Source organism: Hydra vulgaris, chromosome 13 (genome assembly GCF_038396675.1).
Source record: "Hydra vulgaris chromosome 13, alternate assembly HydraT2T_AEP".
Classification (NCBI taxonomy): Eukaryota; Metazoa; Cnidaria; class Hydrozoa; order Anthoathecata; family Hydridae; genus Hydra; species Hydra vulgaris.
The window spans coordinates 19286720-19301171 of NC_088932.1; the positions used below are offsets into that span (position 1 = coordinate 19286720).

The following is a 14452-nucleotide window of genomic DNA, read 5'->3' on the forward strand; positions in this document are numbered from 1 at the left end:
CTTGCATAAATTAGCTCTTAAATGATATAAAACCGCATAAATTAGCTCTTAAATTATATAATAAACAGCAAAGAAAACCAGCATTAAGATAAAAAAAGACTTAACTCAGAAGTTTTTTAAAATTAAACAATCTAATTATGGATTTAAGGATTTTACTACGCCTGGAATTCTTGTATTTTTTTTTTAACTTATTAAAAATGACTTTACATAAGATCAAACAATTAAGAACCTTTACATAAAAGTTAAGTTTTATTTCTAGATTATATAAGATTTTAAAAAGTTCTAGGCTCCATTTTGTAAATAATGGTGAAGAGAGTGTTTTTGGTTTAGACTTTGTTGAAACAGCTGATCATTGATTGAAATTTGAAAACAACAAAATTTTAACTGAACAATCAAAATCATTTTATCTTTAAAATAAAAAATAAAAATAGAAATTTATTTTTATTTAAAATTCACTTTCAAAAGATTATGCTTGTTAATCATCACCCCCAAATTATAAAATCTAATTTGAAATGGGTGGAACCGAGCATTACTCTTGTCTAGGGCAAAAAGGCTAATTATCTTGAAAAGAAAATTATAAAAAGCGACAAAAAAGACTTTTAGTGCATTTAAAAATTATTTATACAGAGCTTCCGCAATAAATATGTAAAAAATTATGTAAGTGTAAATTTTTTACAATTTTGGACCATTGGGATCAATTATGGATATATATATATATATATATATATATATATATATATATATATATATATATATATATATATATATATATATAATATATATGTATATATGTATATATATATATATATATATATATATATATATATATATATATATATATATATATATATATATATATATATATATATTATATATATATATATATATATATATATATATTATATATATATATATATATATATATATATATATATATATATATATATATATATATATATATATATATATGTATATATGACGTCTAAAAGATGTTTATTTTGTAACACGTCTTATAGACGTCTAAAGCACAAATAATGAATTTGAAAACAAATTCTATCTATTTGATATGTATATAAACAACAAATATTAAAAATGGAGTAAAAAAATTTATTCAATTTTGCAGCTATTTAAACGAATAAAATGCGAGTTCGAATGTTGCCTAGAGAAATTTACACTTCCATTACTTTGTTGTTGTTTGTGAATTGCTTCGCTATCGGAAAGACTGAGCTTTTTTTGTAGCGAACGCTAAAATGATAAGAAAACTCATTATTCAATTAAAATATATATTTTTTTCATTTACGCTGAGGACATATAAATAATGATAATATAAAATATAATAATAACAATAAAACAATAAAAACAACGGTATACACACACGCAGATATATATATATATATATATATATATATATATATATATCTATATATATATATATATATATATATATATATATATATATATATATATATATATATATATTTTTTTTTTTTTAAACTTACCGGTATATTCAGTTTTCTCATATTTGTTAATATATCTTGAAATTCTGGTCTGTCATTTAATTCGCTTTTCCAACATGATTGTATTAAATCCTGTTCATAACATATAAAAGTTAAAAAAACGTAAAAAAGCTCCATTTTATTATATAAAAAGTTTAAAACGCAAAAATTGAAAAATAGAAAAGACGAACTAACTTTAAATATCAATGGAAATTCAACGTCTTTAAGAACATCGACGTGTCGGTTGCATATCTTCCAAATAATAATTTCAGGTAAGACTCCATGAAAAGGGTAACGTCCCAAAAATATTTCATATAAAAGTGTCCTAAATAATTTAACAATATTTGAGTTTAATGTATTGGGTCAAAAACTTGTTGAGGTATCTAGCTTGCCCTTCAATTCTATTAATATAAATGTATGGCCGTAGGGGTGGCTTTTCCTTCTTATTTTCAAAAAATATTAGCTTGTTAAAATAGTCACAAAAATTAAGTTTCAAGGTAAATCATATATTCAATGTCAAAATAATCCGTTTATATATATATTATTTTTTATGATTAAGTTTTTAAATAATTTTGTTTAAAACAAAACATACTGAAAACAAATACTGAAACACCATTCAGAGAAAGATCTAGAAACCCAATAAACATCCTTATACGTTCTAACCTTTATTTTTGTAAACATAAACATTTATGAAAAACACACAATACTCATAAAATACTTTTGTTAAAATAACTGTTCATTTTGACAGTTTTTATAAATTTTATAACTGTTTTAATTAAAAATATTTGTATTGGATAAAGGCAGGTAAAAATCTAAAAATCAGGCTAATATTCTTGAGCTCAATCAACTTAGAATTTGACTAATTTTTAAAGCGGGTAAAGTATTTCTTTAATAAAGTTAAATTTTTAATAGTATATTTATTTTTTATATTGATATGAATGACTTTTTTGTTGTTGTTGCAGTGTTTAAGTAAGATCTAATGTGCCCAAAATACCTTCTGTGTTAATATTTAGTTTAGTTTTTTTTATGCTTCCAAGTAACCAAATTTGTGACGCAATAAAGTTTGTCCGACAAGAATAACAAGTTTATTAGTGTAGAAAACGTTACAAGGTTTTATTCAGAATATCAATTGGTTTGTTATGTAATTGTTACCAGATAATATTTCTAAATGAGTTGTTCCATTACGTTTCCAGGTTCTTTAATTAAACTTTAATAAACTCTCTGCTGCTTCCATTTCTATAGAAAAAAAAAAATTAAATTCTGAAAGCAGTATTTTTTTTCTGTGCTTTTTTTGTCAACTACATGTGACAAAAAACGAAAAGAAAAATGGTGGACTATCTTTCTAAAAAGAAAACAGCTTTTTTATTTTTGTTCTTAGGTACAGAATGAAGTTGCTTACACATTAGTGTTGATTAGCAATTTAATTCTGATTATTTGCCAATTAACATTCAGGTTTTCAACAACAAATGTAGACCAAAAACATTAAAATTGACGCAGGTGTGACAATTGAAAAACTCACTTAAAGTTTGATTTGAATTTTTATAAACGTTGATAATTAAAATTCTTTTTTCATTGCCAAGGTCTGTTATACAACTCTAACACAAAGTAGCAAGGAACTGCGTCTTGAAACAAAAATTGACAAGATCAGAAAAAAAAAAAATGAGTTGCCCACCACTGAATTGGTTTTGAATCAGACTAACTTTATAAACTTAATTAAGAGTAACTTTTCTTTCATTACTTCTAACAATACTATTACTGAGGTTTTATAAATTTGTCAAGTTTTTTGAAATATAAATATATAATATACGAGAATGAGCAGGATAACAGACGTTTTGAAAACCCTCAGTTTTTACAAATCAAGAATCAATAACATTTCGTCAGTTTATTTTATCATAATAAATAACTAAACCTTTAGTATTCAAGTAGAAAATGTTTTATTGAATATTAAAGTAGAAAATTAACATATTTCTCATCTGGTCACGTGATTAGGGCAAGACTATGTTTCAGTGATATGAGGAGGCTAAACTATGCGTTTTCTGTCCTCAACTTTAGAACCTAATAAGAATACTATTTTTTATACAGAATATTATTACAAAATGCATAAATAATAAAATAAACTATTCATACAATAAGAAAGTAAGATATTCTAGCAATTACAAAAATAGTTTGCAATAACTAATTCACAAATTTACATATCTAAAGATTTAAAAATATATACAAACATATTCACACAGGTTTAATAGCTAAAAGATCATTGACTGCTAAAATTAATAATTAAGATTTATTTGAATAAATTCACAAATATTTCGGAACTAAGATGTTCAACGATTTTACTGTATTTACATAATCTTTTCAAAAACATTTAATATTTTGTATATTTAATTTTCTTTGCGTTTTAAAGGAATTTGCTGCAAGATTTGCTGCAAGAAATTTACAATCTTCTACAGTTCTAGAGTTTTTATTTGTAAGTTTTGTCAAACTTACAAATAAAATTAAAAGCAGTTAAGTTATTAAAATTTTATTCTTGAAAATTAGATGTTAGCGAATGTTTATTTCATATTCATTTATCATTTTCCCATCTCTCATTAAAAGTTTAGAAGGTTGCCCTCTTTTTCCCCTTAATTCTATACGTAAGCTTATGTAAACTTGTGCAGTCGTGGTACAGTGGTTAGTATCTAGCTCAGAACAAATTCAAGGTTCGACGCCAGCTCTAGTTTAATATGCGTTATTGGTTAGGAAGGAGGAGTGAACTTCCTTGTTAAATATTTTTCCACGGTGATCTGTGATTAGACCGTATGGACTTTTGGGAGCACCTTAAAACCACACACCATAAAAAAAGAAGTACTTTTTAAAGTTTTGTTGGTTGTGTGCAACTCCATTTAATAATAGCAAAGCTAATAAAATAATAAGTATTGAAAAAATATTTTTAGACGAATCGTGTTTACATATGGAAAAACTCGATTCCAAGTTCCTGACCATAAAATTCTGATTGAAGCATAAAAAAAAAAAAAAAAAAAAAAACGCGCATAAAATCATTTTAAAATTATTTTGAAAAACCTATTGGCGATATAAAATATAAAATATATATACAGTTTCTTTTCAATCACTTTATCTGTTGTTGTTGTTAATTTGTTATAGAAAATGTCATTTACCCCAAATGCCATCTTGCTCCTTCTTCTTTTATATATAATAGAATAATATTTTCTTTTTCTTTTTTTTTCTTTTTATAACATATATGTTTCTATTAGTTTTATATAAAATAATTATCTATGCCAAAAATAGTTTTTCAAAGCCACCTGTTTTTACAAACTAAATAACAAAATAAAAACTTACCCATAAGCAAAAACATCTGACTTATATGTAGGTCTTTCTGAACAGGAAAGATAGATACCATTTTTTCTTAAACTTTTCATCAACTCGGGACTTAGATAAGTAAGGTGACCTTTAGGAATGCATCCGTAGTCTGGCCTTTGATTTTAAATATTTAATAAATAAAAATTAGTTTTTTTAAAATATTTCTTACAATCCAAGTATTAAGATTTAAGAGAAATTAAAAATCGTTAATATAAAATTTTTTTATTATCTATTTATTTTTTCAATACTAAAAAAAACAAACAAAGAGAAAGTTTAGGAAGACGGATAGGAAGGAGGTAAACGAAGAATTATTGTTAAAAGATCAAACCCACTTTAAGAGAATTCTCAAAACCTTAAAAAAAGTTTATTCATTTCTTTTTTAATTTACGATTCCGTTTTTTTTTATTGATTTGAATCGTTTATTTTACGTCATAATTCCGAAAGTTGTAGAAAATAACGCTTTATGTTTAAAGATATTTTGAAATTAAATACAAAATTATATACATCATAACTAATATCAAATACATAATAATAAAAAATACATCATAATTACTCACTTTACAGACGGCTGGCGAACCATTGTGTAATCTGTAATTGAAATTTTAACCTTTGATTCTAAAAAAATATTTTTTGAGCACAACTTTCCGAGAGTAATTCCTTTTGCGTGAAGATAACCCATTCCTTGCGCTATTTGTTTGCTTATACTGAATTTTGAACCAAAATGAAATAAGGTTTGGTGCATATGAACATGAGTATATAGTGTATGACCTTTACGAACACTAAAAGTGAACATTAGTTTACATTTCATGACCTTTACAATTATTAAAATCAAAACACCATTAAAAAATATATAAAAAAAAAATTAACGATTCAATATAAAACAGAAAAGAAGCAAGCCTCCCTTTAACCTAGTAATAACAGCGAGGTTTGGAGGCTCTATGCACGCTCCCATAAATAACACAACGTTTTCGTGACGTATTAACCCTAGCAACGACACCTAAAGAAACATTAAAGAAAGTATTTTATGTTTGTTCTTTAGAAGATAACACTGTTTTAAATGTCTCTAATAACTATTTTACACTTTGTTTTAAAAATTATCTAAATAATAATTCAATTGATTTAATATACTATAATTAGTTAAATTTTACCTCGTTGTTGAATTGCTCGATCTCTTCACTAGTTGCATGTGAACGAGTATACACCATAACTTCTCCGTGCCAACGACCTCTATACACATATATACGCGCACGTTAACCCTTTTTTCCCAATGTTGCCAATGGGCAACACAAACTTTAAATTCAAAAATCAAACGCTGTTTTATCTTTTTTCATTATAGGTATTGCTTAAGTTTTGTCACTTCTTATTAGATGGCAACATGTGCAATTTAAAAATCAATGCGCCGATTGATATTTTTTTTCTTTTTAGTTTCATAAATCGGGAAAGAAAGGGTTAAAACTTATAAAAAACACTCATAGTTTTGCATATAATTGGCAAACATGGTTTAAGTAATGTGTACCTGTACACCGGCCCTTTCGGACTTAATGCCTCGAGCTCGCCAAGCTCAATACTTGAAAACGGTATTGTCCACTCATAAAATGACTTGGGCTGAAAATAATAATAAATTATAAATTCAAATTCTTGAAATTCAGTTTTAATAAAGTTTATTACTATTAGTAAATTATAGCAATTTATTACTATTTAGTAAATTATAGCAATTTATTACTATTAGTAAATTATAGCAATGATTTTTAATTAATTTTTAAATTAACATAGCATCAAAATAATAACCTTAATTATAACAATACAAATATTAAATAATAAATTAAACGGTTTAACTATACTAATAGCAACTTAAAAAAATATTATTGAAATCATTATAAAAATTTATATTATAAACTATAAAAATTTTATATATTTATATATTTTATATAAGTTATAAAAATAAGTGATGTCTCACCCTTTCTCGTCCACGATTTGTTCTTAAACAAAAAATAAAAAACACTGAATAAGTAAACAATAATATTATTTACAAATCTTAATTGTTCTATTAATATTAGTTTAGGGTGGCAGTATTTAAATAAAATAAAAGAATGGCCTTATGCAAACATAAAAAGCCAGTTTATTTTGCTAGTCTTGCAACATATACCTAGATTGAGATAATCTATCCGATTTGTTTCTATTTTCAGGACAAAAAGGACTAAAAAATCTTTCTTGATTATCATTCTTCTCTATTAAACTTCGTTGGACAGGACTACATAAACTGTCTAAACACGGTTTTCCGTGGACCATTTTGCACAAAGATAAGGTATTTTTTAATTTATCACAAGAGCATACTTTGTAAGGCAAACTGTTTGTGCTTGCTGTTAGTTTATAAGGTGATGTTAAACTGCTCGTGTTTGTTATGTATCTGTTAGGTGATGTTAAACTATTCATGCTTGCCTTGAGTTTGTACGGCGATGTTAAGCTGTTCATGCTTGCTGTGTGCTGGATTTGAAATTTTACAATTTTTTTTTTGGGGCGTTGACGCTTACTCTGTTTCAGTTTCTCGCACTCTTTACAATTTGATAATTTATGACATTCATGGTTACATTTGCAGTTGAAAAACTTATTGTCATTTATTTCTAGCATTTCAGAACTATTTTTATCTTTACTTTCGTACGTATGACACATGCATGTGCAACAGTTGCATGGCTTATATTTGTTTCGACGTTTTTTGAATATGTTTAAAAGTACAGTTGCACACGAAGTAACCGATTTCGGATGAATTATTGCGTCCATTCGTGATTGTCGCTTTTTGCGTATTCTTCCTATCAAAAGTTGATAAATTTAATTGAATACAATTCTTCTGTAAATACCCATCGTTTTTAATATATACATCCTAGAACATATAATACTCAGTTTAGTAAATATATGCAAATTATATATATATATATATATATATATATATATATATATATATATATATATATATATATATATATATATATATATATATATATATATAATATAAATATAACAAGTTAATAATACATACGAATAAAATATAATATATAATAAGTTTATATATATTTGTAGAAAAACTAAGAACACATAATAATAATAGTAAATTGAAGTGAATATATTTATAAATTAAAAACAAATGAATAAAATATGGACTTTTCTCAAGTTGTAGCTCTAATTATTCAACATGCAAGATTCGTTTTGAACAAAGAGCATGCACGTTTTAAAATATTAGAGAAAGACCGTTTTTCTTAACATTTATTACTCAAAAACACGCGGTCTCCCTGCACCTACCAGGGTTCTTCTTAATACTATTTTTTTTTGAATTTTTTTTCTTTTTAGATTCTGCAGCTGTTTCTCTACTTCTTTGTTTGCCAATTGTTCTTTGTGTTTAAGTTTTTTGAATAGTACAAACAAATAGAAATACTTTTTAATGGTAAATACAATTTTTCATATTTGTTGTTGTTTTATTTACTTTTATGCACTCAAAGACCTTATTATAATACAAGTTTACGTGATGCAAAACGGGATTCATATGCTGAACAAAAATAATGGCTTCAGGTGACCTGGTCTTGTAGCCATTAATATCCAATCAATTTTATTGGAAACAATTCTCATTCTTATTAACTTATCCTCCAGATATTTGATTGCTGAACTTATGTAAAAATGATTGCTTTTCTTGCTGGCATTCCTACAAACTTAATATATTTTATATTTAGGCTGGCAACTACGTCTTAAAGTAAACTGATTTTTTTTTTTTTTTTTTTTTAAATTTAAAAACCATTAATAGCTAAGTTAATATTTTGAAAATGTCAGTTACATTATTCTTTATTTCAATAATCATATTTAAAAAATTAGAGAAAATCTATAAACTGTAATCAAAATATTTCATAACACATAATATTTCGTAATATTTTTATTATTTTATTCTATAGTATAAAAAGTATTGCAGTAGGTTAAAGTCAATTTTATATTTAAAAGTATTTTGATAATAAACATATTTTATTATAAAATGTTTATGAAAATACATTAGTAAAATATTAACAAATAATAATAAGAATTCGTATTGGTAAATTAATAACATTGTAAAATGAAAATGTTTACTTTTTTATTTGTTTTTATAACAAAACCTTTTAATGTTAATTATAAAAAATAAAAATAAATAATTAATAACATTACATCCATTTTATAATGACACATTGCAAAGATATAGAAAATTACAGTATACTCGCGCTAACCAAATTTTAACAAAAGAATTTTTAACATCATTGTTCCCACTTGATAAAAGACTCACAAATCACAAAATAAATTTTTTTCAAGAGTTAGTATTTCAAAGGTTTAAAAGATGTAAATGTACATTTAAACAGTCTCCCTTTAAAGTATTATTATTAGATAGCACGTCAAAACCAGCTTACTTGACTCTGTGTATGTGCTTTTTAGAGAAGGTGCTATTTTAAGAGTGATTTGCTTATGTTTTTTTTACTTTAAAAATCTTTTTCACAATTAAATATGCTGTACTTTATTTCAAAGAGCAACATATTTAATTTTAAAAAAATGTACAGATTTTGACTTATTTTGTTATATTCAATATGCAAGTATAATAATGTTATTTTATTTACGTCTTTCAGTGCATGATAGAAGTTAAAAAAATTGAACTCACGCAACCTATCGACAAACTGCAAATCAATATTATTTCAATGATAAAAAAATCGTTTCAGTTATGGAATTTAAAAGAACACAGAGAAACATTAAAACTTTGATTGAGGAGAGTATTCCTCAATGTTTTCCTAAATTCTTACTATGATAAAGAAATCGTAACTATTGAAATTTTGACAAGATCTTCCAGATTTTTTTTCACTCCTAATATATATATATATATATATATATATATATATATATATATATATATATATATATATATATATATATATATATATATATATATATATATATATATATATATATATATATATATATATATATATATATATATATATATATATATATATATATATATATATATTAAAACTTGATTCATTAATCTATGACTTTCGTAGATATTCCAAGGTAATTTACTTTTTTTCATTTTAATTCTAAATGACAATAGTATTATATTATTAGAAATACATCTTTGTATAAATAAAAACTGATTGTTTGAAATAGTGTTTTTGAATTTTTTTTCTTGACGTTTTTTTGTTGTATTATAAACCTTCTCGCTTTTGTCATTCGTAAAATAAAATATAAATAAAATAAAATATATCAATATAAAATATAAATAAATATAAAATAAAATAAAATCTTCTTAGTTGTGAGCATAAAAGGCGAACAAAATATATTAACTAATAAAAACTAAATATATATATATATATATATATATATATATATATATATATATGTATATATAGATATACATATATATATATATATATATATATATATATATATATATCTATCTATATATATATATATATATATATATATATATATATATATATATATATATATATATATATATATATATATATCTACATATATATATATATATGATGATTTTGTTTTATTAATTTATCTTCAAAAAGACATTTAAGACAAGTTAAATAAAAATCTGTGTGTGATAAACACTGCTTTAAATTGGTTTTAATTTGATTAAGAGAAATGACCCGTCATTTCAAAAAGGGCACAAGTCACACTTTTTTCGAATTTCACTTTTTAATGCCATTTTATTTTTTTATCACTGATAGCTGAACTAGGTAGCAATATAAATGAGATACGATATTACATATCAAAAAGAGGTCACTCATTCCTGCCAAGCGATAGAATTTCTGGAACAGCAAAACGACATACTCAAAAAAACGACCGGATTTACACACCAACTGAGATGAAAATCTTATAGCTGAAGCAAACAAAAAATTTGAAATTAGAAGACCTAAAACTAAAGATATTATTGATGTAAAAAATTGGTGGCCATTAAAAGAAACTTGTGCTATCTGTGGATTCCTATGGAAGAGGAGTACCCAAGGACAAAAAAGTAACTTTTGTTATTTCTAAAGTGTTACATTTCACGTTCTCTTAGACCACGCCAGGTTTAGTGACAACACATAAATCCATAGATTACTTAGTCAGTTATGATTTACAGCAATTACAAAGGATGGGTACAATGCCAAACTTACCATTAAGTAAGGTTGGCCTTGTAGTACACCTGCATTTGTTAAAAAAATGCCTATCAATAAAAAAAAAAAAATCAGCTTTGAAAAAAATAAATAGATATATTCCATATTCAATAGAAGCAGTGGCGGATGCAGCATTTTTTAATCTTTGAGATAGCTAACTTCCAGACATGGAGCTAACTCCATGTCTGGAAGTTAGCTATCTGAAAAATTTGTCAACTTACCCCGAAAGCTTTATTTTTAATAAACAGTCTATAGATCCTGAAAAACAGCAGCTTTGAAAAAAAAGTCTGACTGGATATAGTAAATCAATTGTGACTGGAACTTTTACAATAATTTTTTTTTCATACGACTAAACATTTTCTTTGTAAAGTAAAAAGGAAGCGATGTTCTAAAAGTTACGTTTTTGTCCAAAAAACGCATAAATCTCAATATCTCCCATGCGCATGCGCGAATCCTGACAATACTACAGTGAATGATGAAATGGTCAACAAGGAAGTTTCTGAGTAATTTTTGTCACTTTCTGATGAAAAGCTCTAAAGATAAACGCAGTTCGTCAACTTACCCCTGCGGCCAACTAGCCCCGGTCTCCCCTACTTATATCAAATAATGAGGGTTTGCAAAAAATTGCGATGATTGGAGGCTGGGAACAAAAAAGCCTCAAAATTATTGCAACACCTGCCCCAAACATGAGAGCAACAAGTTGATGAAATATTTTTCGTACTATTCTCAACTAGACTTGAATTCATCAATAATTTTTAAGTTTCATAGTATTATCTCTAAGCGTTCAAAAATTTTGACCAAATAAAAATTACAACCCCCTCAAATTGAGGGGGTTTAAATTTTATATGGTCATAATTTTTGAACGCTGAGAGATAATACCATGAAACTTAAAAATTATTGATGAATATAAGTCTAGTTGAGAATAGTACAAAAAATATTTCATCAACTTGTTGCTCTCATGTTTGGGGCAGGTGTTGCAAAAATTTTGGGGCTTTTTTGTTCCCAGCCTCCAATAATCGCAATTTTTTGCAAACCCTCATTATTTGACATAAGTATAGACATATAAATGTTTGGAGTTAGCTCCGTGTCTGGAAGTTAGCTATCTCAAAGATCAAAAAATGCTGGATCCGCCACTTCTGAAGAGTGCTTCTATTGAATATCGAATAAAACTTCTTTAAAGAGGTTTTGCCGAAGCTGTTGCATGGCTAACAACTTCGGCAAACAATGACGTCGAAAAAATAAGTGATGATTAACTAACATTAATTGTTTTAATGTAATAATAAATCAGTATTGTTCTGATAATCTTTTCATTTTTATATACAAAAAAGTATTCATTATTGTATAAGACATAAGTCTATAAATTTAAATTAAAAATATGTGTTTTATATGTTGTTTTTTTATAATAAATTTATGTCTGATTTTTTTTTATCTCCATTATTTTTATCTTCTTAATTTAGTTTCTTTAGCACCATAAACTTTTATTCTAAATATTTAATTTTGTTGATCCTGAAAAGTTTGAATAAATAAACTTGTTCCCTTTTCGAGATGACGGGTTCAAATATTTTTCTTGGAGACAAAGTTTGAAAAGCTTTTCCACAAAAATAGTCCGCGGTTCTGAACTGAACAAGAACTCAGTTTTTAATAAAAATTTGGTAAAACAAAGTTGTTTATGGAAAATCTTGTAGCATTCTTATGGTGTATTTCTTCAAAACAAGTTTTAAAAACTTTTGGAGACATTCCACATTTTGGATTGTACATAAACTGTTAAACTAGATAGGTTTCGATTCGAGTTTAAAGATAATTAAAGCTCCTATGCGTAATAAAGTTTAACAAGCGTAAAAAAGTTTTACAAAGAAATATATTAATCATATATTTTTACATAGCTCTACCAGCTCTAATTACAATTCTAACAGTTTGTTTGATGTTTGTTGTACAACTATCTTAATTTAGAGTTATTATTACTTGCCCATACGCTGTTACTGTAACTTAAATAACAATGTATAATAGAAAAGTACGAATTTTTTAAGGACCTAAAATTAAAAAATATCTTTACTTTATAAATCATGCAATTGTTTTTTGACATTTTTTAATAAAGTTTATCTGTTGCTTCCATGCTAGATTTTCATCAAAATTTAATCTTAAAAAATTAATGGATGGGTGCCTTTTTAATGTTAATTTTATGAATTAAACTGGTCAGAAACACTATCAGTCATTTTTAGACTAAAGGGAGTCAAGTACGATGTCATGATATCTGAGGGTAGATACATGTTTCTTTGAGAAATCACATAAGTCAGACCTTTCAGTCAACGCTTTATAAAGTGTCGACTAAAAGGTCAACACTTTATAAGGCGTTTAAAACATCTGGATCTTTTGCTTCAAAAGCAAGCGCTCTAATATACTCTAGTATTAATCTAACACTAACACTTAAACTAGTGCGCCACAACTGCTTTTCCTGGAAGATCATATGGAAAAAAGAATTATGTCGTTAGTAGAGCAGAAATATGTACATAGAGAAATATGTACATACATAGAGCAGAGATTGAACATAAATAAAATAAGGAGGTTTAGAGAGAGGTTACTGTATTATTAAGTTTTTTTTGTTAGAATCTTAAAATTACAAGGATCTTTATTAGTGATTTCGTTTTTCATCTTAAAAGCTTAAGAATAAGAAAAGGGGTAACTTTTAAAAGAGTTTCTAATGTGTTGACAAGCTTCTTCAGAGTTGCTGTCGTTGTGTAGCTATTATTTTTATGCCTATGGTTATTCTCGTAATTTGTTCAATCACTTCTATGTTGAAGTAACTGTCTACTGAAACTCCTTTTTAAACATGTATTCATTTTCTTTGTTTGACTCCTAGTTTGTTTTTAGAGATAATGTTTGTTTCTGGAGATAATGTTTCAGGTGTACAACTTTAGAGCATTTCCAGAAAATTACCGACTGAAACTCGTATATCTTTTGTCTATCATTTTCATAAAAATAAAACTAGGGATCTCCAGTTTACTCTCATTTAATTCTAATCTATATATGTATTTTGTAAACAAAGTATGGTATACATTATGCATACATTATTTTGTAAACAAAGTATGGTATACATTATGTATACATTATTTTGTAAACAAAGTATGCATTAGTAATACTATTAAAGTTTGGAGCGGAATCACGCAACAGAAAAACGTTTTAAGGTGAACAGTTTTAAGTTACTAGATAAATTAACTTTTTAATTCCTCGAAAAAAATGTAAGTTTTAACAGATTACTTTTTTTTTTTTTGAATAATATTTTAAACATTAGTAAAGGTTTACAAAAAGTTACAGGAATGCACGATGTATCATAGAGTCACAGCAATCGTTTAAATACAGTTTATAAATGATTACGCACGGAAGTCACGCATGAAACTTGCGAATTCGTCGATTTCTTATTTTATGAAATTAAAT

At 25.6% G+C, this 14452-nt stretch overlaps 1 protein-coding gene and 1 long non-coding RNA gene across 2 annotated transcripts; one reads left to right on the plus strand and one right to left on the minus strand.

Annotated features, from left to right (window-relative positions):
• Positions 1-1086: 1086 nt before the first annotated feature.
• Positions 1087-7731, minus strand: LOC100201421 (kinase suppressor of Ras 2). Its single transcript, XM_065816889.1, has 10 exons — positions 6997-7731; positions 6808-6829; positions 6367-6455; positions 5999-6077; positions 5759-5847; positions 5408-5629; positions 4830-4964; positions 1692-1821; positions 1500-1589; positions 1087-1245 (listed from the first exon to the last, which is right to left on the minus strand). The coding sequence occupies exons 1-10, from the start codon at positions 7626-7628 to the stop codon at positions 1108-1110; spliced, it is 1626 nt and encodes a 541-aa protein (XP_065672961.1). The 5' UTR covers positions 7629-7731; the 3' UTR covers positions 1087-1107.
• LOC136090336 (uncharacterized) lies at positions 3911-9611 on the plus strand. The gene is made up of 3 exons (XR_010643360.1): positions 3911-3997; positions 8193-8286; positions 9479-9611. It is a non-coding gene; the product is annotated as an uncharacterized LOC136090336 (long non-coding RNA).
• The last annotated feature ends 4841 nt before the right edge of the window (positions 9612-14452 follow it).

Bases quoted from the DNA above. Each gene is read 5' to 3' on its own strand.
- LOC100201421 (XM_065816889.1), bottom strand. From the start codon at position 7,628: ATGGACGCAATAATTCATCCGAAATCGGTTACTTCGTGTGCAACTGTA. The intron at 6,830-6,996 runs GTATATGTTGCA...TTTTTGTTTAAG, and splicing joins GATAGATTATCTCAATCTAG to AACAAATCGTGGACGAGAAA. The intron at 1,822-4,829 runs GTAAGTTTTTAT...TAAATTATTTAG, and splicing joins TCAGATGTTTTTGCTTATGG to GACACTTTTATATGAAATAT.